This window comes from Drosophila takahashii, chromosome 2R (assembly GCF_030179915.1).
Source record: "Drosophila takahashii strain IR98-3 E-12201 chromosome 2R, DtakHiC1v2, whole genome shotgun sequence".
Lineage (NCBI taxonomy): Eukaryota > Metazoa > Arthropoda > Insecta > Diptera > Drosophilidae > Drosophila > Drosophila takahashii.
The window spans coordinates 25296129-25322680 of NC_091679.1; the positions used below are offsets into that span (position 1 = coordinate 25296129).

Below are 26552 nucleotides of genomic sequence, written 5' to 3' on the forward strand. Positions count from 1 at the left end.
TGCCAAACGGGCCCCCAAAAAAGACGCGGGGGGCTCGTCTCTCTATTTCATAACATGGCATAAACATTGCGCGCAATGAGACGACACAATTTCCAAGTACCAGGCCCGCCAGCCGGTTTCATTTTATTTGCAGATACAGATACGTCTAAACGGCAACAGATACGGATACAAGGCATTGCGCGAAAAACTGGCTGGTCATATGGGGTCACCCTGACCAAAAGAAATACCCAGAACTGTATTTCAACAATTTGATATATTTAGTAATCAACTCAATAATCAGACAAAGTTTCAGATTAACTTGAATTTCGGTTGATATAATGCATTGTTGAAAAGTTTAGACCTGTATGGAGTAATCCCAAGTGAACTTCTATTAGAGCACTGACAAAAATAAAAAAGGACTACATTTATTTTGTTTAACATAATAAAATAAAATAATAGTGATGTATAGCAATAACAAAGCTAAAACAAAATTTCCTCTCACTAACAATTTACTTAATCGTTCTGATTTTTGACTTTAAAAATATCTGCTTACCATTATTAGTCACGAAAAAGATTATAGCTTAAATCAAAAGCATTACCAAGCATTTAAATTCTCACAACCGATAACATTACTATCAGTTTAAAGGTTCTTAGGCTCTCATATATAATTTTGAACATTTTAACGAGCCTCTGTTTTGAAATTCGGACCCCCCGCTGATCTGCGCCTCTGATCGAATATTTTGAACAATTAACGGAAAGTTTTTAATCACGATCATTCGTAGCACGCGTAAGATACTTCGGCATTTCCATTTCCACCACATCGACCGTCATTTGCCCTCGACTCAAAGTTACGATCGGTTCGTATCGGATTGGATGGTGTTTATTTTTTGGCATGACTCAAGGCTCAGTCGGAATCGAGGAAAAGTAATACACACAAAACAATAGTTAAGCTCTCAAATTTTGATGAATGTTGTCGTTTCTCGATCTGCGGGAAGGTCAAAAAGGCGGCAAGCAAAAAATGTTTGAATACAAAACTTGATTGACAGTAATCGAGAGAGGGAGAGAAAGATGTTTGAAGGGGTAAGAAATGAGAGTTAAGAGCTGGCGAAATAGGAATTTAAAGTGGTGAAAAAAAACGAAAGTGCAATGAACTTTGGAATAATTGCACATGTATGAAGTACTGAAGGTTTGAATTTGTAACAGCACTGGGAAAAAAGTAAAGTTCATTTTCCCAAACAAAGTCGGTATCAATATTGAAATAAAATTTTTTTCAAATATCAGAATGATATTTTTTTGTAGGTCGTAATATCTTTGAGAACACCACTTATTTAGATGATTCATTATAGCATAATGAGGTGTTCGCATTAACGGGCTTTTCGCATTCAAGGCTTTTAACTTATCTCCCTGCAGATACGCCTATCAGTTCTGTTTCCCAGCACATGACGTAATTGACACGGAGCTTTCACGTAATTACCGAACTGTACTCGCAAATCACAGACCCACTTCCTATTAGGTCTATTTTTAGTAGCTCCACCAGTCTAAAAAATAAGCGAAAACCACAACAGAAATGCCGAAACAAGCGCAGAAAATGCCAAAAGAGACGAGCCCCCAGCTGCACGTACTCACTAGAGGGAGAGGGGTATATATATAAAGAAAGAGAGGGGGCTACATAGTGGGACAGGGAGGGATAGAAAATGAAAGAGAGGTGAAGCACCTGGCAACAGAGAAACCCAAAGAGAGTGCATCAACCTATGAAATTTGTAAGGTGGCGCAGGCGCGCGACTTTATAGCTGATGCAATTGCGCATTTATTGCATCAGACTTTTCCAACGAGGGTCCACTGTAAAAATAAAACAAATTCTTATACGTGAGCGGAAATTTTCCAGACGCTAATTAAAGAACTTCGACAAAGTCAAATTGAAACAAATGGCAAAAACCATTAAAAGCTTATTTATCTAATTGGCTTTGGAGTCACATCAATATCAGCGAGTAAGAGAGAGTGGTACTAAAAAAGAGAGCCCACACACACACGTGATCTCTTTCTGCTCTTTTCTTTTTTTGGCAGCTAAAATTAGCGCTAAGATATCAAAATATGTAAAGCAAAAAGAGACCAATAAGTTAAGTTAAGCATGTGATGCCCGCCCCCTCGCTCTTATCCCTTCTTTTCTTCGTCACGCGCCCACCTAAATAAAAATTATTTTGTTTTTAATCACACGGGAAAAAATATAATGTATCTGCCGATTTAAGATTTAAATATAAATCAAGTAATGTTTTTTGGACAGAAATACTTTTTAAGGATCTTTCCTATACAGTTGATCTAATCTTATTATACAAATTTTTTCAATGATTTTGTTGCATTAATAACCTTTTTAGTGAGGAAATGTAAGTTTTTTTTATAAATGAATGAAACTGAAGTAAAAAAAATTTAAATATATTTTCTACGTTGGCATTCCGACCTGTTTTTTGCTGTGCATATATCAACTACATATTTATTGCTGAATATTCAAGTGGCTGTGTGTGCGTGGTGACGTTGCTGCTTTTGGCAAACCAGACGAGCCTCCAACTAATACCAAGAGAGCCCCCAAATACACACTCATGCAAGCCAAATTAAGCTCCACACGGTGACTTTGCTCTACTTCTATATTCTCCAATCAGACTTTGACTTTGACTCGCCCATTTGATTTGCCGATTAGATCCGATTGTGACGACTGCAGAAATTTTTATAATCCCCTCGAACGTACTTTAAACTTAGTCCAAGTCATTGATGCACCCATCCATTCCATCGATCGATCGATCGCTGCCCCCTAGCAAAAAGCTCTCGCGCTCTCCCAAAAAAAGCTTCGTTCGGCCAGCTAATCATTAGAATTTGACTTTTGTTTTCTATTTATACACGGCTAATTTTCAATGGGAAGTGCTTACCTAGTACAACAGCTAACACGTGTGCACATGAGACCTGTTTTAGTTGTATACGGAAAAAAATTATATATGACTATCAGGTCGATAATTATAATTATTTTAAGGATTTTTGATTTCAATTTTAAAGTCATTTTGCACTTGTATGTGGCCTTAATTATTTTTAAGATCTATTAATTTTTACTATAACATCTAGAGATTTCAAACAAATATTTATAAGAGGTCCAATATTTATGAAAAGTGTAATATCTGGTAGATCAGGTGCAAAATTACTTATATTTTTTCCGTGTATTGACTGAGAAAAAGTGATACAGCGAGAGGTACTCAGACATCCAGGTAATTAAGGCGAGCTAAATGGCAAGACCAGTGCCCTTCAGCCAAGGTCAAAGCCACACTGTCCGTCTGTCTATCTGGATTTCTGTCACCAACCGCCAGTGACCAGTTCAAAGTTGCGAAGTTGCGTCAGAGCGTTAATAGAAAACTTAACTCTACAATATATACACATACGATATCCACGAGATACCTATATACATATAGGAATAAACCCACACACAAAACGACGATCGACGGCGGCGTCTGGCTTGACTAGTTAGTCATACGGTTTTAGTCTGCCAGCCAGTATGCAAAGATTAAAATACTTAACTGAGTCTGGTTTTGGCGGCTTTAATTGATGGCGTTTATTTATAAATCATCTCATGAATATATGCACATTCTTTCGAGGGTAAAACAATATACATATGTAGGTTCCGTTTGGCGAGGAACTAAAAAGGGGTGGAGGGTAGATCAACTATCGTACGACAGTCTACTGGCACTAATCAAACTGTTTTCAACGTGTTAATTAACTGGCTGATGCAAAAAAGGTTTTGAAAAAGTTTCTGGAAGTTCACTTATTTCCATCTATAAGCACCAAACATTCCAAAGCATATCTATTGCTCATAAAAGTCAATAATTAAAGCACAAAAATGTCAATAGAACCTTTGATTGTACAAATTAAACAACAAAAAGGGCACATTATGTGCTAAGTAATAAATAATAGCCTTGACTTACGTGCAAAAATGTTCAACGCTGTGTAAATAATTTCGATATCGTTTTGTTTTCAAACAGAATACAAAAACAAAAGTCTGGGGACGAACTAAATTCGAATCCCATATATTCTCGCACCCGCTCGAGAACCCGCCACGTGGCCAGTTTCAACTTGCACTCCGACGGCGCGAAGAACATAGCCTCGGTGGCGCAGTTGGCAGCGCGTAAGTCTCATAATCTTAAGGTCGTGAGTTCGAGCCTCACCCGGGGCATGTACGTTTTTTTGCTAAGTTTTTTTTTTTTTTTAAACCAAGGAAATATTTAAACTGATTTGTACAAATTTTAATCACTTAAAATTTGTATATTTTCTAACATTTTATTTTTATACAAGTTGTAGTAATTTCAAATTATTTTTTTAACAATTTTTTTTTGTTTTTTTGAAGTAATTAGTTTTGGTATTATTTCATTTTAAGTGTGCTCATTTTGTAATATCAATTCTCATAATTTTTTGTTTGCTTTAAATATTTTTACCAAATATGGTGTGTGCAGCTTAATTTATTTTGTACTTACTTTGCACTTTTTTATTTTATTCAAATATTTTGACTTCGCATTTGAGAGTCCCTTCATAAATTGCGAATGTACCAACAAAATCTGTCATAAAATTACGTTGGCGTGTGGCCCGGATTATTACGGTTACAAAAGGCGGTCCCGTAATTCAGTTACAGTTAACGTAAACTGGGTAATTACACGGTCATTACGGGTGACATTAGCTTCTTCCAGCTAGCAACGAGATCGAGACAAAGCAAATAAAACCGTCCACAGGCGGTGCAACGATCAGATCAGAGCGAACAGACCCGGACCGAACCCGGGATGATGCGAGATGTCAATATTTGCCAAAAACCCACACCCACGCCGACTGAATGTCACGCGGCTGTCAGTGGGTTAAGGCTGATTCAACCAGATTTTTGCCATAGGTCGGAGTTTAAAATTCAAAATTCATGTCTCTCGTATATGTAGATGCACATTAAAAACACAAATATTAACAATACTTTACTATAAACAATTTTCTAAGAATACGAAAAAATTGATTAAAAAATGAAAAGTTTAATACATTTTTTTTATAAAAGAATTTAAACACCAGATTTTCGGAAAAAATTGTTGTATTAAAAAAAAGCTCGTTAAACGGTATTCAATTCTAGCATTTACCCCTAGTGCAGTTGCAAATTTCGAGGAACTGCAGCTACATATGTATATAGGATTAGATTTCAAACCCTCGGCTGTCTTCAGTTGTCTGTTCCTTCCATATGACACCTTTTTGCACCTGTCCGAGTCGCATGTCTTATGTAAAGCGTGCCAAAAAAAAAAACTCGAAGCAAGGTCAGCAAGATCCGGTAGCATTATATTAGCCTTTAAAAAACCAATACTGACAAAAACTTCAAACCCAATCCGGGAGACAATAATCCCCAAGATCTGTTAAAAACAGATGGAGTGCGGAGTACAAATTTTAGGGCAAGCGGAAAATTTTATGGAAAATTACCAGGGGCATTCACTCGCATCGGCAAGTCCAAATGCAGGAGTACAGAGATTCAAAAAAAATTCCTCTGAAACAAAAACGAAAATCAAAATTTTCCATTCATCGACTGCAAGTGATGTTTGAATGTGTGAGCGAGTGAGAAAGTGCCTCAGCCTCTCATCGGAGGAATACTTCTCTTATTTTTGCCCCTCTGAGATACCCCTAACCATCCATCGATTCGGTTCTTTGGTGATCGCCATAAATTTCAAGTTTGCACCGTGTTCGCCTCGTTCTCCGATCTCTTGCACATGTGATCGGTCATGTACGTATGGTATCTGTATATCTGTACGTATATAGTATCTGAATGTGCCAGATATTGCCCACTCGTAAGTGGAACGAGCCAGAAAATGCTACGCTGTGTCTTTTCATTTGGTATCTGTAGGCTATATGCAATGCATTAAGGTTCTCGAGATTTTTTTCTCTAAGGTTAGGTCTTTTTAGTTTTCAAGTTCGCTATGTTATTATAAATTAAATGGTCCATTACCAAACTCTAATATCAAAGATATTAAGGAAGTGACCTGCGATGAGTAACTTGCTAAGTTTATAAATAAATGATTTGTAAGCAAGTGATTGAGATTAAATCGTAGTACATATTTGTTTACCCAATCAAAGATCACCCACTAATTGCCTGATCTTAGAACTATAACAAAATATTTGTCTTCACTTTTGTAGTACGCTCCCAAGGCATTATCCCTTTGCTCTTAGCTTGTTAATTTCTTCTAAATGCCTGAATTATTTTACTCACCACCCGACCGCTCTGCAAAAATTAACATTTATCTACTAACATTCACACCTTCAATTCGGTCACATGTGCGACTTTCCACGAAACGATATGGCAATGTGATTTAAGATACGAATGAAAACATCACCCTCACTACAAAGTTTCCACGAGGCAAAGTGGAGATTTCCATTATTTAATTATGTTAGTGAGTAATTATATTATACAAATTTGTAATCGATATTAATTTAAAAAATATTTAGAGCTTGATGTGATCATTTTTCTCAAATGAATATAGAAACTTTAAAATAAAAGCTTTAATGTAATTAAAATCTATGTGAAGGGGTTGTTGAAAAATGTTCTCAAAATTTTATTTATTTTGAGGAAGAAAACGCTTTGATCCTATGATATAAGCAACATTAATTATAATTTATAATATTTTAATTAGAAAAATATATTTAAATATTTTAGAAATAACATTTGAAGTACTGATCTTATAGCAAGCGCAATAATTTTGTTTCTTCTGATAGTGCATATAAAAAATCCCATTAACCGACCGTTTTGATGAGGATGCACTTAAGAGAGCATTTCTCGCACAGAGCAAAGAGCGGAAAATCCAAAGAGCAGAGAACGAAGAGCTGGTTTTGGGGGCACGTTCGTTGGTTGATTTTCATTTTTTTTATCGCATTTTGTTGCTGTTGTTGTTTTGTTTGCTGGCTGCTGGGCGACAAGCCCCCGTGCATGACGTCACGTAAGCGAGACCGTTACAACAAATGCGAAACGAGTTGAGCGGGCAGGAAAGAGACCGAGATAGCTAAACAAAAGAGATGAAGGCACCTGCAACGTGACACGCGAAACGAACCACAAATAAATAATAAAATATTAATCACTATGGACGGCAGTCCATGTAGTGACGAAGCGCACCAGGAGAGTGTGCGAAGGCGACTACTATATATACACGAAGAAATGAAAATCTACTGTGATGGTCCGATTATAATGAATGATACACCTATCGAAAGGTATTGCGAAAACTAACAGGATTGCATACCAAGACTCTAAGAAAATTAATTGGCTTGGGAGAGAGAGCGGTGAAAGTGAAAAAGTGAAAATTTCGAAATTTAGAGCTGTTGGGGCCGGTGGGGATAAATGCCCCCTCGAAATGTTTTAGTTGTATTCCTTTTGAAAATACCCGTCGAATAAGGGGTCATTTGTCAAAATCCGACGCTCCGTTCAAAAGTTATAGCCAAAATAAGATTTCCTTCGTCTTCCCAAAATGAAAATTTAATTCTGTTTGTCAGTTTGTCAGTTTGTCAGTTTGTCCAAAACATGTTTTTTAAGTTTTGAAAATTTGATATGACGTTCATCACATCGATATGAAAAACTTTTGTTCTACCACTTTTGGTAGTTTAGCGGGAAAACAGCTATAAATAGCTAAAATTCGGAAATCCGTAACTTATATACTACTAAAGCTACAGACTTGTGCTGCATCTCGTTTAAAGGTATTTTTAAATGCTATAAACGCCTTCTATATGCAATTTGTGTAAATGTAATAATTAAAAAAATATGAACAAAAAACAATTTTTTAAAACTTTTTTTTTAGCTTTTTTTTATTTTTCTCAAAAACGGCTCTAACGATTTTCTTTAAAACCTTAAACTGTATAGCCCTTGAGATTCCTTAAATTTTGGTATATAACACATTACTGTAAAAAGTCACGTTTAAAAGTTATTTTTATACGAAAATAGCCACTTTTGCCAGCTCGAACAATTAACGCTCCCTGAGTATTGAATTTTGTGGGAGGGTATCCGAACTGTATTTTAGGGTCATGGAATCAGTAAATTTGCACTTAAGAGTTCCATATAGGAATCTTTTGTTCTACGACTTTTGGAAAAAGCCGCTACTTTAGCGGGAAAAAGCTAAAAATAGCTAAATTTCGTTAGTTTGTAAGTTCTACACTACTAAAGGTACAGACATGTGCTATACCTCGTTTAAAAGGTATTTTGAAATACTTCAACGCCTTTTTAACTTAATTTGTTAAAATACAATTGTTTAAAAATTATGATTGACCAATTTAAATTTAAATGTATATATTAGCTCCTATGAGAGCAAATGTAAACAAACAAAAACTTCTGATATCAAATAAAAACACCTCTTAACGAGGTAAAAAACTAGTGACGACCGCACCTTCAACATACAAAAGTTCTGATATCAACATTTGTGACGAAAAATTATTACACTCGTCATTAAATAGACTTTCTAATCTTTTCTCATTCGTCACGCTGCAATAGAAAATGCCTGTAAAGAGAAAAAGGCTGGAATAGTTTGCTAGGGCGGGCCGAATGAGAAAAGATTAGAAAGTCTATTTAATGACGAGTGTAATAATTTTTCGTCACAAATGTTGATATCAGAACTTTTGTATGTTGAAGGTGCGGTCGTCACTAGTTATACCCGTTACTCGTAGAGTAAAAGGGTATACTAGATTCGTGCAAAAGTATGTAACAGCTAGAAGGAAGCGTTTCCGACCCCATAAAGTATATATATTCTTGATCAGGGTCACTAGCCGAGTCGATCTAGCCATGTCCGTCTGTCCGTCTGTCTGTCTGTCTGTCTGTCTGTCTGTCTGTCTGTCTGTCTGTCTGTCTGTCCGTCTGTCCGTCTGTATGAACGCTGAGATCTCAGAAACTACAAAAGCTAGAAGGTTGAGATTTCCCACACATATTCTTTGGTTTCCTACGCAGCGCAAGTTTATTTTAGCCGAGCGCCACGCCCCCTCTAACGCCCACAATCGCCCACTAACGATTTTAAAATGGGTCCTGCGCCCACATCTTTAAAGATTTCCGAGAAGTATAAATGCAATTTTGTTGTGTATATTTATACCTATCGAAATGTAGAAGACATTTTTCAAATCGGACCATTCATTAAAAAGTTATACGCAATCAAAAATTATATATCTATCTCCCTCGCACTCCCTTTAGCTGAGTTACGATTATTAGTCGGGACACCAACCCGGCACAGCGTTCGCACTCCCTTTAGCTGAGTGACGGGTATTAGATAGTCGGGACAACAACCCGACTATAGCGTTCTCTCTTGTTTTTTACCTCGTTAAGAGGTGTTTTTATTTGATAATAATGACGGGCATGTGACCAATTTGTCGGTGAATCGACTGCAACGATAAGACGTAGATATTGAGGCCCCGATAAAATAGCCATCGAGGTGTAGAAAACGTGGGTCGCAAGTGCGAAAATTCTCGATCACTCGCTATGTGCCGCCATTTAAAGGCTATATTTAGGCCCGATCCCAGACAGATTCGCTAATGCACCCGCCAACCTTGAACTTATCCTTGCATAACGGCCAGACATTCTGCATTTGCATATTGCCGTGCACTCGATTAGATCCCATTCCAATTCCGATTCCGATCCGGTCCGATTCGCCTATCTATCTATATAGTCAGTCGGCTAGCGTCTGGTCAGGTGCAGCAAACTGGAATTTTTAATCAGTCGGCTGTCGACTTGTATCGGCAGACCTGAAGTCGAAGCAGTAACGAATTTGTCAGGTATGTCGGACAGGTTTGCCGGCCGATCCACAGCCACACTCTATAGGTAATGGGGTATATGGGTTAATCGGTCAGAAACAGAAATCTGTTAGGGCAACGCATTACAGTACAAACAAAAAAAAACATGCGAACGGCAAATATTGTAAAATGGTAAAATTAATATTAAATAATATCATTTTACCGAATTCTCTCTGGGAGATTCTCTGACTTCAAAAAAAGGAGTACGAATTTCGAAGTAGAGCGAGATAGCCCTTTAGAGACCTTTAAAACTGATAGAATCTTACTGATCCACAAATATTTGTTAAAAATATGAGGATGCTTTCTATGCTTTCAAAGGAGCATTACTCCAAAGAAATAACTTTAAAAATGTCTAAAAGTAGGCAAGAATATATTTTGATACAAAGACCAAAGGATTGCATACTTTAAGGAACCTTTGTAAGAGAATTCAAAACACTAGCAATTTCTATGGCAAATTTAGCAAATTTTTTTTCAAGTAAGTAAATCTAGGGGCAGTTGTCTCAAAGCTCCTAACTGTTACGTTCATGGGCAAACATTGTCGAACGCCCTAAGATCACTTGACTTAGGAACTCTCCAGGTAGCCAGACGGTCAGCTTCCGGCTCGCAAAGTCAGGTGAGCTCGGCTTAAATCGGCTGAGGTGGGCGCGTCATTGTCACGTTTCGTTTGTCTGCGATCTGACAGCAAATGCATATTGTGCAATTAACTCGTCGCGGGCTCAACTGTCGATTTGCCCTATGCATATGCATGGGCCTATAAAGCGAAGTCAAATACCGATCCGCCTGACTTGATTTACAGATTCCCAGACACACCCCTCCCCATTGGGCAGCCCTGCTAAACGATCGCAATTGAACTCGAAGAAAACTTGTCGCAGAGCGAGAACTTCGCAGATATGCAATGACGCAGTTAGTTTCGTGCGCATATTTTTCCACTAACTGTACCGTGGGTATTTCATATCGTTCTACCTAAATGAATCAATTTGCCATATTGGTATTTATTTAAATGAAAACTGCCTCCGGACGGTGCTTTGATTGATTATGTATGAGCTGAGGGAGAAAAAAAGTAATTTCCCCGCCTGGCACACTTTATTTCTTCCACTGTGCCTAGGCCGAGCCCTCTAAAAAATTTTCCACTGCCCGTAATTGTTTATTGACTTGATTGACTTTAACTTGCCACACAGACTTTTATTACGGCAAGAAAATCAAATCGTTGGTGTATGCAAATTGGAAACACTGATGCCATTCTATTGAGGGTATTCGGGGCTCATAACTTACGCAATCTAGGGCGCTTTAAATAAAACTAAGAACAAGTTTGTGACGCCCGAGTTTCACTCGATTTTCTCGAAAAACACCTGTGTCAATGTGCGAGCGATGCCGTAGGCATAAAAGGTGAAATCCAAGCGGTAGGTTCCGGCGGGCACAGGCATGTTGATCTTGCTGAGATCCAGGGCGAACTTCTCAACCGTCATGTGGTTCTGGAAAAATATGGATTAATATAGGGCAGGAAGTCAAAAGGTAAACAATTTTAGCTATACAAAAAACAACGGTTTAGTAACTGCCGAAAATCTGGATTTAATCACGAACTCTAACAAAATATATGGATCTAGAATCCAGAATTATGGAATATTTTAAGCGTTAATAGCCTGATCAAACCAGATTAAATTTATAATCCAAATCGCAATAAATTATAAAAAAATCTCGCTGAACAAAACTTAAATAGCAAGCGACAAAAATAAAGGTTATTCAGTGATTAAAATGTTAATAAATATATTTAAAAAACATTCTTTTGTATACTTTATACTGAAAGATATTTTTTTTGGAACGTATCCTATCAAACTTACCTCTTTCCAAGGACATGATTGATTAAAGTTACTCTGCTTCCGGATGGCATCGAAAATAAACCTTTCGAAGGATAACTCGTAGTTACTGCTGGACATCAGCTTGCAGAAATCGAAAAGAACGTTGTACATAAAGGGTCGATAGCCATCTCGCCGTTGAAAGCATTGTAATCTGGTTGTCAAGTTACGGATAGGAAGCTTCAGCAAGCTGACCTTCAGGGAAAGTTCCACCAGATTCCTGCGTACCACTTTCAGACGGCAGTACTCGTATTTGGTAAATCCTCGTGAAGTGGGTAGATCCATGCACTTGACATTGGTGAACTTCAGAAGACGAGTGCCCTATAAAAAATAAATGATACAGCCTGAGATAATAACCGTATAAATATCCGTACCACTGAATCCTGCACTAAAACAGCCAACAAGGCAAACCATAAAAGCCCATTTGAAAGCATTTTGATCGAATGAAACAAAGGGCTTTGGTTAAACCAAAAACAACGCCTAATTATCAAAAACAACACTAACCATTTAACGATTAAAATCCGATCAGAGATACTATAATTATTATTCTAATTTAAAAACAATTAAAAAAGCATTCACAACAAACAACGCCATTTCTTTTGACTACAGTTCACTAGTTCAAAGACCCGGGAAAAGAACAGTCCAGCAATTTTTGTGTATAGAACGCATTTAAGCCCCCGATTAGAGACCATAGTTCGTGACCAATGGCTATTGACTTCTACTTCAATTACACAAAATCATGAAATTCTTGGAAGTATGTTAACAATTTCCTGTTGTTGTGATCGTTTTTCGCTTACCCAAAAGTGCTAAAACCAGGGGAAATTGTGAGGCGATTTTCACACCAAAAAAAAAAACATAATTCCTTGACTCACGCGGGGTGTACAATTCGCTTGTTCTTTTTTTCTTCTGTGGCTATCGTTGTTTTTAGTTTTCTACGGGTCAGCAGAATTCTCCGATGCAACGCCAGCCAAAGCGGCGTATACGTGATGCCTCACAAGCCGTCCGGCGACGACGCATTTACCTTACCTGCTTGTTCTGTTGATTGTCATTTTCGAAGGTGTATTGTAAATTTCTGCCGACGCGATCGTATTTCGAAATGTCAACACCAACACCTGCACCAGGTATCCCAAGCGGCTCAGGTGATGCCCGCTACACGGCATGAAAATAAATCATGATGGGCTTAATTTATGATTAAAAAAGTTTTTAGTATTGCCTATTAAAAATATAATATTGTTTAAAATTTTAAAATATCATTGGGTTTATTTATTTACTATTATTATTATCCTAAACTTTCAAAACATCTGTTATGGCAAAACATATCACCTATTTTCCCAATTTGATATGGAGTATAAATTAATTTGGGGGACCTTTTTCGAATTTCAAATTTGTACATTTAGTAAACTTTTAAATTTTTCCCACTGTGCCTATAATGAGCCACTGATTGAACCATTTTTGCATTGACTTGTCGAATTTCGGCGGTTGTTCTGAGAAAAATTTTTTATCGCCAGTGAAAAACGATGCGTTCCCAATTCGGGCCGCCCAGTACAGTGACCTCTCCCACGAACAACAATCGAAATAACTGAAATCAAAAGCGGGGGAAAGGCTTGCTGAATTGTGATTTACTTAGCACTTATTTTTTATGTGTCCACCTTTTGTTGAATGAACGTTTTTGCCGATTTTGGTGTGAATATTTTCTGAATGAAGGCATTTCCGCTGGTCAAGAACATTCATATCGAATAACTGCAATCGGAGGACATTTTCAATAGCTTTTGGACAAAATCAATTCACAGGAAATCGCGCTGGTGTCAAAGATTCATTTACGTCACTGCCGCAGAGATTCGAAACCGTTGCCATTTTAAGCTAATTGTAACTCAAAGTCGTCAGTGACGCGTTTTGTCAAGTGCACTTGCGGATCACTTATTGCACTTTTGTATAGTTCTATTTTTAAAGTGTCTTTCAAGTCACTTGACCTTTGAACCCCATCTCATTGATTCAATTAAGTCGATTTCCATAATACCTACCAAGAGGGAAATATTAGTTTTCACCTGATGATTCATCAGAAAAATAGAAATGATTCAGAATTTACATTAAGTCGTTGTTGTTCTCTTAACCTTTGAAGACTTTGAGGAAAATTTAATTGTATATTTTTGGGTTATCCAACATGGTGGGCGTAGTTATCTTTAGCATGGAATATGGAATCTTTTTAAATCCTTTAAAATAAGCTTTTTTAAACTTGTGTAATTATATTAAAAAAATAAGTAAAATACAAATTTGAGCACCAAATTTGTCTAAAGTTTTATTCTTCTATGCCAATTAATTATTTAAATATTATATATATAATTTTTGTTATCTGTTTTATAGGTTATGCTAACCGGTTTCACATTTTTATTTTTCCAGATTCCTGCCTTCGTTGCCAAGCGGACAACAAACGGGATGTAATGGGTCGACAGGATTGTGTGGTGGTTTGGGGCGAGTGCAACCACTCCTTTCACCACTGCTGCATGTCCTTGTGGGTCAAACAGAACAACCGATGCCCCTTATGCCAGCAGGAGTGGTCCATCCAGCGCATGGGAAAATAAATCTCTCCACCTGAAATTACTTTATGCTGTATTTAAAAACGAATAATAAATAAAAAGATTAAAAAAAAAATAAAATACAAAAAATTGTACATGCCCCGGGTGAGGCTCGAACTCACGACCTTAAGATTATGAGACTTACGCGCTGCCAACTGCGCCACCGAGGCTATGTCAGACGTTCGGCTAACGCTCACTTGAACCCCCAAACGTTCTAGATCGAGAACAAAAACTGTTCTAAACTCTTAAATTCATTAAATATGGATCGTTTTATGTACTTATCGAATAATTAAAGATGAGAGAAAGCTTTTTATCCATTTTGCAACAGGAGAAACTCCCCTTGGCTCGTATGAGTCATTGGAAAGCCGTCCACCACCTGTCCCTTTGGCGCAGAGGATAGCGCGTTGGACTTCTAATCCAAAGGTCGCGGGTTCGATCCCCGCAAGGGATGAAACGTCAAGTTCAAGTAAGTTTTTTGGCGTATCTTTTTTTTTATTGATAACAACTTTCTAATTTAGATAACAACTCATGGTTTAGGCCTTGGGCTGCAGAGAGGGGGAAAGGTTGCGCTCGAGCACAGGACTGCTCAGTCGTAATTTCTCCACATTGGTGGCATTTGTGTTCAAACTTTCTTCTGTCAAACGTTTGGCGCGTAACTCTTGTATGGATGCTGTTGATGCATTTAAGTTAACTAGAGTATTACTTTTATAATAACAATATCTCACGGCTGTAAGGGGTGTATTTGTCGGAAATCATACTCTCCAGATTATAGCCAATAAAGCCCACGACGCCGGCAATGGGCAAAGTTATGTAGATGGCGTTACGCCTCAGCAGAGCCATTACAATGGGCCACATCTTGGTTTTAGTTCTTGCTTTACTAAATTTTAAGCAATTTACCAAGGAAAACACGAAATAAGCGGCGTGTTGAATTATAAAATCAGACGGACAGCTGACTGGGCTGCCAGATCGCTGGAAATAGTTCGGGAACCAGTCCACAAAATCATTCTAATTGGAAATTTGGTACTCATTCAATAAAGAGTCGGTAAAAATATGCCATGAATCCGAGCAAACGTAGGCTATTTTTGAATGGAAGTAAGGATAACTTTTTAAAACTGGTAAAACAGTTTTTGTAATATTCCATCCCTGAACCTAAAATTCGGTAACACTAACGGCTGATTGCTCAAAACTCTATGTGATTTCCTCGCTTGCGCTGAACGGTCATACACTGTTTTTTTGTGTTTTTGTCTCTCTTTTCATCGGTAGTGCAATATTGCAATGCAAATTACATAAAAACGGAATAAAATCAGGCAAAACTTGAAAAACGCGGCGAGCGGGCAGGCGGATACTTGCACAAAGGGAACGGCGAAAAAGATGCAAGAACGGGAAAAACGTATTTACGCATTACGAAGCGAGTCGTTGATTTTCCGTTTTATTTTGTTTTTATAATGCCAATATCGGGGTAGCTGCACCAAATGCAGTTAACGGAGATCTCTTGTGATGTAGGCAAAAAAATATAAACACCTATACCAGAAAACACCGATACCATTACTCTCTTCGCAATAACAACAGCAGCAACAGCAAAAACAACGGCGACTAAGTGCAATCAACAATTACAACGCAATCAGAACAAAGAACTACCAGCAGCAGCAGCAAAAACAAACGGTGGACAGCGAAGAGTAAGAGGAAGAAGAACAACAATAGCGGAGCAGACGACGCAGAATTTCCTGCTCGCACACACACACGCACACGAACGCGTTGGCTGGCACAAAGAGAGCGGGACAACAAAGAATATCGCAGAGCGTGGGAGCGAGAGAAAGGGAAAGCAAAAACTGCGGGGGAGCAACTGCATTTCTGGATTCGGATCTCGATCTCTGGATATATCCACGCGTAAAATGACCAATTCGGGACGCAACCATCATCGATTCGATGTAAGTTAATGTGATGCTAAGATCTCAAGATGTTTTAAAAGATGGTTTGGTTGTCGATCCTTTACTTCTCGAGGTCGTTTAGAGATTGGTTAAATATCTTTGAAAAAGAAAAAAATTATTTCCAAAGTGTTCCTTATTCTTAAAAGCTCTGTGGTGATGGTGATACTTGTCAACTAATTTCTAAAATAATTTTCTTAAAGTGCAGTTGTTTTTTAATTGTTCTAGTTTTTAAAATGATCTTTTGGTCACTTCCAAAATTCGGTTAATAACAACCCTTTATTACCTCTTTAAGATGCAGTTTCCTTATTGTTTTGTTTTTTTTTCTTCGTTGAAATTTCAAGGGGTTTTCAAGTGATAGATAAGTAATCAGGAAATGAGCATTTCTGGTATATGTATGTAGATCGTACCATGATTATTCCTAAAATGTCTATAAGTATTGATTGAAACGGTTCTCACAAATAAAAAGTTATTTTATTTTTATAAATAACATAGTAAATTGGAAAGTGTACCCATTTTATAAATATTTTTGAAAAAAGTCGGGCCAAATACTCCCAATTAAGTTAAATATTTATTTGAGTCTTATATATTGATTAAACTGGACAATTCTAATTAAAACAAGAGAGAACGCTATAGTCGGGTGCCCCGACTATCAGATACCCGTTACTCAGCTAAAGGGAGTGCGAAAGAGATGGAGAAAAACTTTGATCCGCCGTAACTTTTTAACGAATGGTCCGATTTAAAAAATTTCTTCTACATTTCGATAGGTATTGATAAACACAATAAAACTTGAATTTTTACTTTTCCAAAATATTGAAATTTTTAAAATCGTATATAAGCGATTGTGGGTGCTAGAGGGGGCGTGGCACCCTTTTGAAACAAACTTGGCTAGATCGACTCGGCTAGTGATCCCGATCAAGAATATATATAGTTTATAGGGTCGGAAACGCTTCTTTCTACCTGTTACATACTTTTGCACGAATCTAATATACCCTTTTACTCTACGAGTAACGGGTATAATAAATAGAAACAAGCTAACAGATTTATAAATACCTAGTTAACCAAAATGACTATACTTATTTCATATATGTAATTCCTACCGTTATCTATATAATTCAGATTTTAAGCATGGAAGTTCAAGAACACATTTTGATTTGTTCGTTAGCCTGGGGTCTTCCTTCCCTCATTTTTTTGAAGCTCAAGAGGTGCTGTTGCTCTTTTGTTTGTTTGCCCGTCCAGACAGTTAGTCAGCCACTTCAATTTCTCCGGCTCCCGCAAAACCCCACCACTAAAATAGACTGCATCTCGTTTATTTTTATGGCAAAGCGAGTTCTTTGTCCTTCGTTTGAAGTCAGGAATAAGAAATAAGGAGAGGAAGCACAGGAGTCATCGCCTTTGTCGGAACGACAGGGAGTTTGCCCAGCTTGTAAAAGTGTAAGTGGCTAATGTCTCGCCCTCCCTCAAAAATTATATGTTTGTCTTGCGACAAAAGTGCAATAAACTCGCTGACAACCCACCCCCAAGCCTTAGCCCCCTGAAGCCCCCACAAACACCCCATCAACCCACGAAACTCGGATAATGACCGGTTGCAAAGTGAGGACTTCTGACAAATTGGAAATTCTTCGCCAAGTGCAATGTGGACACAATGCAAAGTAAATAAGCAAACAGAAAAGAAGCTCATGAGCGGAATTTAGCAATTTGTTAGACACTGGCAGAAATGTTGCTAAATGTAAATACATTTAGCTTGGTATTGAGACCCTTAGGTTAAAAAGTAAAAGAAATATAATCAAAAAGATAAAAGGAATACATACCATAAGCTAAGCTATTTAACTCAATAGTCCCCTCTTTCTGTCGACTTATTTTAATTGCTGGAATAGAAGAACGAGGAAATGGAAACGAAGACTCATTTTAATTGCGTTCTCCCATGCCTTAATCGCACCGAATTGCTTATTTGTTTTGGGGCTTACTGACTGTCCATTCTTGGTATTCGGTATTTAGAGTACTTTACTTATCTAGAACCCAACCCAAAAACCAATAACAAACGAAAGTAAACAGATTGCCCGATAAACAGCTGACGGGCTTTATACCAAAGTCTGGCAGCATTGCAACCCTTGCAGATTTACCAATTGAAAGGGGGAGCAATACAAAGAAAATGAATTATACAGAATCATAGGGAATACCGATACCCTATATTAAAGGGCATACAATTTCGTTCTCTCAAGAAAAGAAACACTTGTATATTACTATCCAGTAAGTTAAAAAAAATTGTCTTAGGTAATGATGAATAAAAAAATCATATTAAAAAAAAATAAATTTATTTTTCATTTAAAAACGTTTTTAAAGCAAATTTTTAAAAATTTTGAAGAGCATGAATAACTTGGCCACGTGCTAAATATGTATCTCTTCTGATCAATTTTTTCAAAATAATTAAAATGTGCAAAATTTTATTTATTTTTTAGTTGCTTAAATACCTTTTTTCATGTTTAAACAAAATTATTCAAAATCAGAAAAGAAAATCTTTAAAAAACTTCTATTTTAAAATATTGTAAAACTGTTTTGTATTGATTTTCAAAGCTTGTTTTGTGTCTTTGTTTTTCAAACAAAAGCGTGGATTTAGCCTGACCCTTTATAAAGGGTTCAAGTATTTGAGCAGGGCATCCAAAGTTCTTTAGTTTTGTCAGGAAAGTGTCACTCTCTCTTTCGCTTGAAGACCCGCTCTCATTGAGACTTTTTAGCTGGGTTTTCGTTGTCGACCTTTGTGTGAGTGCATTGCCCCGCCTCCGCGTTGCATTTTCCCGAGAGAAAAACAGGGAGAGTGCTGGTGGGACAGCTGTTTTCTGAGCCTCGGCAGCGTTGCGTTCTCGATTCTCCACTCAGTTCTCATTCTGCGCTCTGTTGTCACCGATGTTGTCTCGCGAACAATTGCAGCTCTCCTTCGTTTTCCGTGTCTCGCGTTTCTGCATTTACATGGTTTTTCCTCGCAGCTGAGGGAAAATCGAATGAAAATCCATTTCACGCCAGTCCAACTGAAAATATAAACAAATGGTAGGGTGAATTGAATCTGAAAACTGGCTGTCTAAGTAACTGAAAGTGTGTTTTGTGCCGTGCAAATTAGTTTTCCAGTTGTTTTTGGGCTTTTCCGCCTGCTTTTTCCTACTTGTGTGTCATCAGCTGTTTTTTGTGCTTCGTGTGTATATTGTTTATCGTCTTAAAGAGTTTTTATTGGAGTTTCTCAAATACCCCCTGTGTGGGAAATGCTTTTTTGTGCTTACCCCTTATGAAGTCTATATTTATCATTGAGTGCAACCCAATTTGGATGCTGACCCAGTTTTCCCTATGCGCTGACCTTGCTTACATGCATGTATATAGCCTGTATACTATATACTTCGGAATATATAAAACGGAAGCTCGCTTGTCTGTCAGTGCTATCAACTCTCAACTTTTTGTGGGCCAGCTGACCCGGCCATGGCTTATATAAAATGCAGCCCAGATTTGTTGTCATGTGGGCTGCCTATACATATATCATTCTGCCATACGATACAAACACAAACATATGTATCTCGATTTTATATGCATTTTATTCCCCTTTTTTCGCTTGAGGAGGTCACATGGAAAGTAAATGCCCGACTGGGAATTTTTAATTTGTTTACTTTTTTCCACACGCACCAACCGCCCACTTTTCGCCCACCCTGTTTTCCTCTTTCTTCTTGTCAGCTGTTTTAGTTTTGTTACGTATTCGCCATGTGTTGCATGATCAAATAAATAATAAACTATGCAAAACGCTGCAATCAAGCGAAATGCCTTGCACTTGTCGCTTCCATCACTTAAAGCGAATTGAGTTGAAACTATTTGGAGTCTCAGCTGCACTTGAATTTGCATAAGTACGTGCGAAAGATATGGCGCCTTGGACGCGATATAGAGCTGCGCTCGAAATAATAGTAAAAATATTTTAAAAAGTGAATAAGAAATATGAATTGTGAAAAACAGTTGAAGAACTAAAATAAGTGATTTAAAAAAAATTCAATTTTAAATGTTAAATTATATTTAGTCATTTTCTAAAAAACCTTTGCATACAAAATATATAATAACCACTGAATCTCAAATCCCATTGTTCACCCTGATTGAATTCAGGCCACTTTAAGTGTTTTTCACATAAATTGATAACAGTTTGTCATCTTTTGATGGACTAATTGAATATGAACACATGAATATTCCTATATATTTATTTCAACTCCCATTCTAGCCCAAGATCTGTTGCAATCAATAATTTATTGGACCTTCAATCGCTTTATTTGAATCTCATACATATGAATGAATGCCTTTTTACAATTGTGGAAACAGCAATTTTATAACTGACATGTATTGTGTTCATAGTGTTTCTGTAATTGTTGTGCCATTTGCAGTACTTCTGACAAAGAAAGAGGAATTCGTATTGTTAGGTTAAATATGTGTATACCCTGCTCTGGGGGACTCCAGGTCTTATAACATTTTTGTTTAATCTAATCTCTCATATGGATATTATTAATTTATGATGGTTTAACTTTTTGTTTGAATTTCCAAAAATGTTAAGAATAATATGGAATTTGTTCTTTTTAAGCTCGTATGTTACGCAAAGTAGAAATATCCCAAAAGTATCTGAAATATTCCGATAAAATATTCCTAAAGTATGCAAAATACCTCCACAGATTTATAGGTATTTCTTTCAGTTATCAGCTCAATCTGTTTGTTTGTTCAAAATTCCCAACATGTTAAAAACAATCTGGAATTTGGACTTTTCTAACTGGTATATTACGCAATGTACAAGTATCCAATTTTTTAACGGAAATGTTGGAATAAAACGTGTAAACTATGACATATACCTCCTCAGATTTCTAGGTATTTCTTTCAGTTATCAGTTCAATCTTGCGTTATTGTCATTATTATTTATACACACTTATTTCTTGTTCGCGCTTCGCTCAAATTCGTCACACGTTCGATCGATTGCCTTTTTTAAATTGACTTTGATGACTTTTCATTTAAGTTGAATGCCACAAGGGGGCGGTGGATGGGTGGCGAGGGGTTCTCCCCAAAGAGCTTAAAGTTGGGTGCGCATTTCAATTAAAGCACGCCCCCAGCAACCTTGATGTCCGAAACTCTGTTTGTTTTTTGCGGTTTTGGGTCTCGTAATAAATTCCACTGTTCTATTTTCTACGTTTTTATTTTGTTTTTGGGCATTTCAACCAGTTCCTGTTGCAGTAAGTGACTTAAAAATAATAAAAAGCCGAAAACAAGCTGATCCAAAAATAAGAGACGCCGGGAGCAACGTATTGGAGACTCAATTTGTGAATAATTTAATCGAGCGTTCACACGGCGCCAGCTGGAATAATAAAAAAAAAATAAAAGAGAGTGCTGAAGAGTTAATTGAATCGGCAGAGGCAGCGGTCGCAGATAAGAACCGGGAATGTTTGCCAGCACCGGCGAGACGGGCGTCGTCGTCGACGTCGGCGGCGACAGCAGCAGCGGCAGCAGAAGCAACGGTGGCAGCGGCAACAACAGTAGTGGTGGCCCAGGCGGCAGCATCGAGCTACTGTGCCCGCCCAGCGGCAGCAGTAGCATCAGCGGAAGCGCCAGTTTCAGCAGCAACAGCGGAGCCAGCGGCAGCAGCAGCCAAACGCACAGTACCGCCGTCAGTGGCGCCACAGATCACAGCAGCAGCAGCAACAACAACAATCACAGTCCGAGCTTACAGCTAAATGGTAATGCCAGCGCCAGCAGCAACAACACAACAACAAGACAGAGCCCTCCCAACGGCAACAGCCATACCAACAACAACAACAATCACAACACAAATATCATCAGCGGCTTTTGCAGCACCATTTGGCGTTCGGCCACTTTCGGCAGTGCTACGCCTGTGATTAATCCCTTACCAACTGTGCATAACACGAAGCCCAAAAGTATGGAGAGCAGCAGCGATAGTTGCTCATTGAGCTCCTCGATAGCGCCAGAGGTTGGCCCAGCTGATCAGCAAAGGACTGCGGACACCAGTACTCAAGATCAGCAGGAGGATCAGTCCGTAAGAAATATTAAAAAACCAAGAAGATACAACCCAGAACAAATACCATTTGAAAATTGCCCATCGCTACCAATCGTTCGAAGACATTTTACCCACTTCAGCGGTCGTATAATATCATCTTGCTCCAGCATTTTGTACATACAGCTCAAGAAACCCTCTCAGAACCCAACACCCAAATCGATCTGTCTCTATATTTCGCTATCTCCTCCCTCTCGCTTTCTCTCTCGTCTTATGATTCCTCCATTAATTAATTTGTTTTGTTCCGGAATTCAATTCAATCTATTGGTTTTCATGAATGTTTTAATTTTTGGGACCACTTGAGGAATCAGTCAGTTGATTTTGTTTAGCCATCTCACATCTCCAATTGCGAACTTCACGACCTTAGAAATATATTTTCACTTTAAATTCCATCGCTCATCCGCCATGTTGTGTCCGTTGCAGCAAACATTCCTAGGCGCCACCGAACTGGACGATGAGTTAATCAAACAACTGCCAAAGGAGGTACTGCTGCGCGTCTTCTCCTACCTGGATGTCGTCTCACTATGCCGCTGTGCACAGGTAAATGAACTAGCGCAAGTTAAACGCCCATTTGGGTGCCCTGTTTTTCCTCGACTAATGAATTTTTCATGCCACAGGTATGCAAATATTGGAACGTGTTGGCCCTCGACGGTTCCAGCTGGCAGAAAATCAATCTATTCGACTTTCAACGCGATATCGAGGTGAGCTTGGGACATCTAATGGATAACGAAAGCCACGCGCAGCATCCACAATTGGAATTCTATGTATTTTAGTATAAGAGTTATTTTCTGGCTAAGGGGTATCCCAAAAAATCATGGACTTATCTGTACATACATACATAAGTAATATACAACATTTTTTCTTAACGATAGATTACGATTGCGATAAAAATTGTAAAAATTTTAGTTAATTATAATTAGTTAAATTTAATATTTTCACTATTAATCTTATGTAATTTTTATGGGATAAGAGTTTTTACTTTAGTAATATTCTGTAATAATTTAGAATAATTACAGGATTAATTTTACGTAATAGTTTTGGGATACGAGTTTTTACTTTAATAATATTCTAAATTAATGTAAAATGTATAAAATGTTCTTAGGGTCCGGTGATTGAGAATATATCGCAGCGATGTCGCGGTTTCCTCAAGTCACTTTCGCTGCGTGGCTGCCAATCGGTGGGAGATCAGTCCGTAAGGTGAGTATTTTGCCCCAACAGGTCGTTAAAGCCCCAAATACATAACCATACATTTCAGAACTCTAGCGAATCACTGCCACAATATCGAACACTTGGATCTGTCGGAGTGCAAGAAGATAACCGATATATCCACCCAGTCCATCAGCAGGTATTGCTCCAAATTAACGGCCATTAATTTGGACTCGTGCTCCAACATAACAGACAACAGCTTGAAGTATCTATCCGACGGCTGTCCAGTAGGTTTACTTGACTAACCCATACGAAATAAGCATACTTTATCGGGTTGTTCCCGCAGAACCTCATGGAGATCAACGTGTCCTGGTGCCACCTGATCTCCGAGAACGGCGTGGAGGCGCTGGCCCGCGGCTGCGTCAAGCTGCGCAAGTTCAGCAGTAAAGGTTGTAAACAGATAAACGACAATGCCATAATGTGCCTGGCCAAATACTGTCCCGATTTAATGGTGCTAAATCTACACAGCTGTGAGGTGAGTGTACTATACTCATTATTATTATTATGTTTTACAATTGCCTCTTGTTTTTGGCAGACCATAAGCGATTCATCGATCCGCCAACTGGCCGCCAATTGCCACAAGCTGCAGAAACTGTGCGTGTCCAAGTGCGCGGACCTCACCGATCTCACGCTGTTGTCCCTCTCGCAGCACAATCACCTGCTGAACACCCTGGAGGTGTCCGGGTGTCGCAACTTCACGGACATCGGCTTTCAGGCGCTGGGGCGAAACTGCAAGTATCTGGAGCGTATGGATTTGGAGGAGTGCAGCCAGATCACGGACCTCACGCTGGCCCATCTGGCCACCGGCTGTCCCAGCTTGGAGAAATTGGTAGCAGTGATCTCTATAATATTTGAATCTCATTTAACATCTTGGCTTTTTATCAGACCCTTTCGCATTGCGAGCTGATTACGGACGATGGCATCCGACACTTAACCACTGGCAGCTGTGCTGCTGAAATTCTGTCCGTGCTAGAGCTCGACAACTGCCCCCTGATCACGGATCGAACGCTAGAGCATTTGGTGTCCTGCCACAACCTGCAGCGCATTGAGTTATTCGACTGTCAGCTCATCACCCGCACCGCCATACGCAAGCTGAAGGTGAGAAGCGATAGATTAGATTATAGTTGCCACAGGTAAATAATACTTTTGCCTTTGCAGAACCATCTACCAAATATCAAGGTGCACGCCTACTTTGCGCCCGGAACGCCGCCTGCTGTGACCAGCGGCCACCGACCACGCTATTGCCGCTGCTGTGAGATTCTCTGAGATACGGCCATCGGCTTCGCCAGGAAGATAATGCGAAAGACAGCCACGGACTGATGCTGGCCCGTGTGCATCGTCATGTTCGCCATGACGACCCTCCTGACACTCGTCTCGATGATCTGCATGTACTTGCTGGGCCTGCTCGATGCGGCGATGACCACATAGCCTAGCAGAAACAGCAAAGGAAGCAGCAGCGGCGGCCTGAACGAAACCGAAACCTAATCCCTAGTTTTAGTTTAAAGCGAGTTTCAAAAACTCGCAGAAACCAGCATCAAATTGTGATTATTTTATTTAATATGCTACGTTAACTAGACCCTCATTTGTGTAATCTGTATTAGCTTCCCACGCTCTATGTTTGTTATTAACTGCAGCCCGATGAATTGCTAGCTTATATGGACCTGTATATATATATATATTTATGCATGTATGTCGACGTGCAACCCAATTCACGGCAGCTTCAGGTGGTTCCGCTGAATGTTCTGTGTCTAGCCTAGAAACTGCAATTATGTGCGATTAGTTTTAACTCTCATACACGCATGCCTGTATTAAATGTTTGCTAAATTATGACTAAATTATAAATCCATCTGGAGCATGCTCCGATTTTATCTCTCACTGGTCCCCCCAAAACAAAAAAATATGGAGTTTACCAAATTCCGAAACATGTCGATAGAACCACAAAGCGTTCAAAAAAGAAAACACACTAAGCGAGGTACGATTTATTTCATTTATAATCCACTCAAGTCTAGTGCCAGCTAAAAACTGTTCAGCAATTAGCATTATCTATGTATAGCCATGTATATTACACAACGAACAAACGACTCATCTTCCCTGAGACACAAAACAGTACCCACATAAATAATTCAATAAATCTATATACACCCCCTGGACTCACACAGATATTTATACAGTATATTTTGTAAAGTATTATCCAATGAGAAATATGTAAACGGGGCAGAAGAGTTATCGTTGGGCTCGCAGCTTGGGCCGCCGCAACTAAGTAGATAATATAGGATTTTCACAACTGAAAGGTTTCCCTCTCCAGCAGAACTATATTCAATCCTCGAGAGATCGAACCAAGCCCAAGTTGTGAGCTGGGGAATAGGATAAACGATGGCGTGACAATAACAGGCCTCGACTGCCCCCTTAACCCTTTGTCCCCACTCTTAACCCCCCCTCGACATACACAGATAAGCACAATAAAACGCAAAACGATACCAGATGAGATATTTTCCTGATTCATTTTATTCTGCTAAAAGTTAAGCTAAGCAAATGGTGTCATACAAACATATACCTACCATATATTTTCCTAGAGCAAAATAAAACCAAAAAGAAGTCAAAATCATATTTACACAAAATGAGAAAAAAATGCAAAAAGATAAAAACAAGAGTTGTAAGTTGCGTATTTTAACGGATCTGTCTGTCTCTTGTAGTGTGTTTCAACTTTGTTTTAAAACTGTTTAACGAGAAATCAACTAAAAATCACAACTGATATGTATTAATTAGAGTTAAAGTTGAACAAAAATATATGGAAAATTGCCGTTAAGCGCAATCGAGTTCCGTACCACACAAAAAATAACTTTTGGTTCAATAAAATTTACATCTAAAAGGAGAATTAAATATTATATACACCTCTATATATATGTATTACATAAAGGCTTTACAATGCAGACTAATATATTTACAATATGTACGTGTGTAGTTTTGCAAACAAAAAATAATAACAGAAATGAAAACACTTGAAAATTAACAAAAATTAATATGGCAAAACAAAAAATATGACATTTTAAACTGAGAAACGTTTAACATAAATAATATTTTAAATATCAAAGTGCCAATGTGTTTTATTTTAGAGTGCGTTCTTGGTGTAATATTAAAAACATACTCTCAT

The 26552-nt window shown here is 38.3% G+C and overlaps 4 protein-coding genes and 3 non-coding genes across 10 annotated transcripts in view; 4 read left to right on the plus strand and 3 right to left on the minus strand.

Annotated features, from left to right (window-relative positions):
• Positions 1-14278, plus strand: part of Roc2 (Regulator of cullins 2) — a 28111-nt gene extending 13833 nt beyond the window's left edge. The window contains exons 1-2 of one of the 2 annotated variants that reach the window (XM_017138919.3): positions 5733-5772; positions 14025-14278. In XM_017138919.3, the coding sequence (XP_016994408.1) occupies positions 5748-5772; positions 14025-14206 (207 nt within the window). In that variant the 5' untranslated portion in view covers positions 5733-5747 and the 3' untranslated portion in view covers positions 14207-14278. Of the gene's footprint in view, positions 1-5732; positions 5773-14024 lie in introns of those variants that run through there. The other variant, XM_017138918.3, reaches the window with a different exon arrangement.
• Positions 4114-4186, plus strand: TRNAM-CAU (transfer RNA methionine (anticodon CAU)). Its single transcript has one exon. It is a non-coding gene; the product is annotated as a tRNA-Met (tRNA).
• Positions 10858-12639, minus strand: LOC108055544 (uncharacterized). Its single transcript, XM_017138917.3, has 3 exons — positions 12002-12639; positions 11613-11948; positions 10858-11246 (listed from the first exon to the last, which is right to left on the minus strand). The coding sequence occupies exons 1-3, from the start codon at positions 12059-12061 to the stop codon at positions 11100-11102; spliced, it is 543 nt and encodes a 180-aa protein (XP_016994406.3). The 5' UTR covers positions 12062-12639; the 3' UTR covers positions 10858-11099.
• A 19-nt stretch (positions 14279-14297) lies between the features above and the next one.
• On the minus strand, positions 14298-14370 carry TRNAM-CAU (transfer RNA methionine (anticodon CAU)). Its single transcript has one exon. It is a non-coding gene; the product is annotated as a tRNA-Met (tRNA).
• Positions 14371-14578: 208 nt separating this feature from the next.
• On the plus strand, positions 14579-14651 carry TRNAR-UCU (transfer RNA arginine (anticodon UCU)). The gene has a single exon. It is a non-coding gene; the product is annotated as a tRNA-Arg (tRNA).
• Positions 14652-14680: 29 nt separating this feature from the next.
• Positions 14681-15157, minus strand: LOC108055555 (small integral membrane protein 12-A). Its single transcript, XM_017138935.3, has 2 exons — positions 14926-15157; positions 14681-14870 (listed from the first exon to the last, which is right to left on the minus strand). The coding sequence occupies exons 1-2, from the start codon at positions 15053-15055 to the stop codon at positions 14734-14736; spliced, it is 267 nt and encodes an 88-aa protein (XP_016994424.1). The 5' UTR covers positions 15056-15157; the 3' UTR covers positions 14681-14733.
• A 256-nt stretch (positions 15158-15413) lies between these two features.
• LOC108055554 (F-box/LRR-repeat protein 20) lies at positions 15414-26281 on the plus strand. 3 transcript variants are annotated; one of them, XM_017138933.3, is made up of 9 exons: positions 15414-16128; positions 22619-22735; positions 22813-22896; positions 23298-23392; positions 23451-23628; positions 23688-23876; positions 23937-24230; positions 24287-24499; positions 24560-26281. In XM_017138933.3, the coding sequence occupies exons 1-9, from the start codon at positions 16093-16095 to the stop codon at positions 24665-24667; spliced, it is 1314 nt and encodes a 437-aa protein (XP_016994422.1). In that variant the 5' UTR covers positions 15414-16092; the 3' UTR covers positions 24668-26281. The 3 variants fall into 3 exon arrangements, with proteins under 3 accessions (XP_016994422.1, XP_016994423.1, XP_016994421.2); XM_017138934.3 differs by lacking the exon at positions 15414-16128 and adding an exon at positions 19027-19170; XM_017138932.3 differs by lacking the exon at positions 15414-16128 and adding an exon at positions 21428-22177.
• Positions 26282-26552: the final 271 nt, after the last annotated feature.

Bases quoted from the DNA above. Each gene is read 5' to 3' on its own strand.
- LOC108055544 (XM_017138917.3), bottom strand. From the start codon at position 12,061: ATGCTTTCAAATGGGCTTTTATGGTTTGCCTTGTTGGCTGTTTTAGTG. The intron at 11,949-12,001 runs GTACGGATATTT...TATTTTTTATAG, and splicing joins TTTTAGTGCAGGATTCAGTG to GGCACTCGTCTTCTGAAGTT. The intron at 11,247-11,612 runs GTAAGTTTGATA...ATATTTTTCCAG, and splicing joins AATCATGTCCTTGGAAAGAG to AACCACATGACGGTTGAGAA.
- LOC108055555 (XM_017138935.3), bottom strand. From the start codon at position 15,055: ATGTGGCCCATTGTAATGGCTCTGCTGAGGCGTAACGCCATCTACATA. The intron at 14,871-14,925 runs GTGAGATATTGT...ATGCATCAACAG, and splicing joins CAAATACACCCCTTACAGCC to CATCCATACAAGAGTTACGC.
- LOC108055554 (XM_017138932.3), top strand. From the start codon at position 21,566: ATGTTTGCCAGCACCGGCGAGACGGGCGTCGTCGTCGACGTCGGCGGC. The intron at 22,897-23,297 runs GTGAGCTTGGGA...AAATGTTCTTAG, and splicing joins ACTTTCAACGCGATATCGAG to GGTCCGGTGATTGAGAATAT. The intron at 23,877-23,936 runs GTGAGTGTACTA...TGTTTTTGGCAG, and splicing joins TAAATCTACACAGCTGTGAG to ACCATAAGCGATTCATCGAT.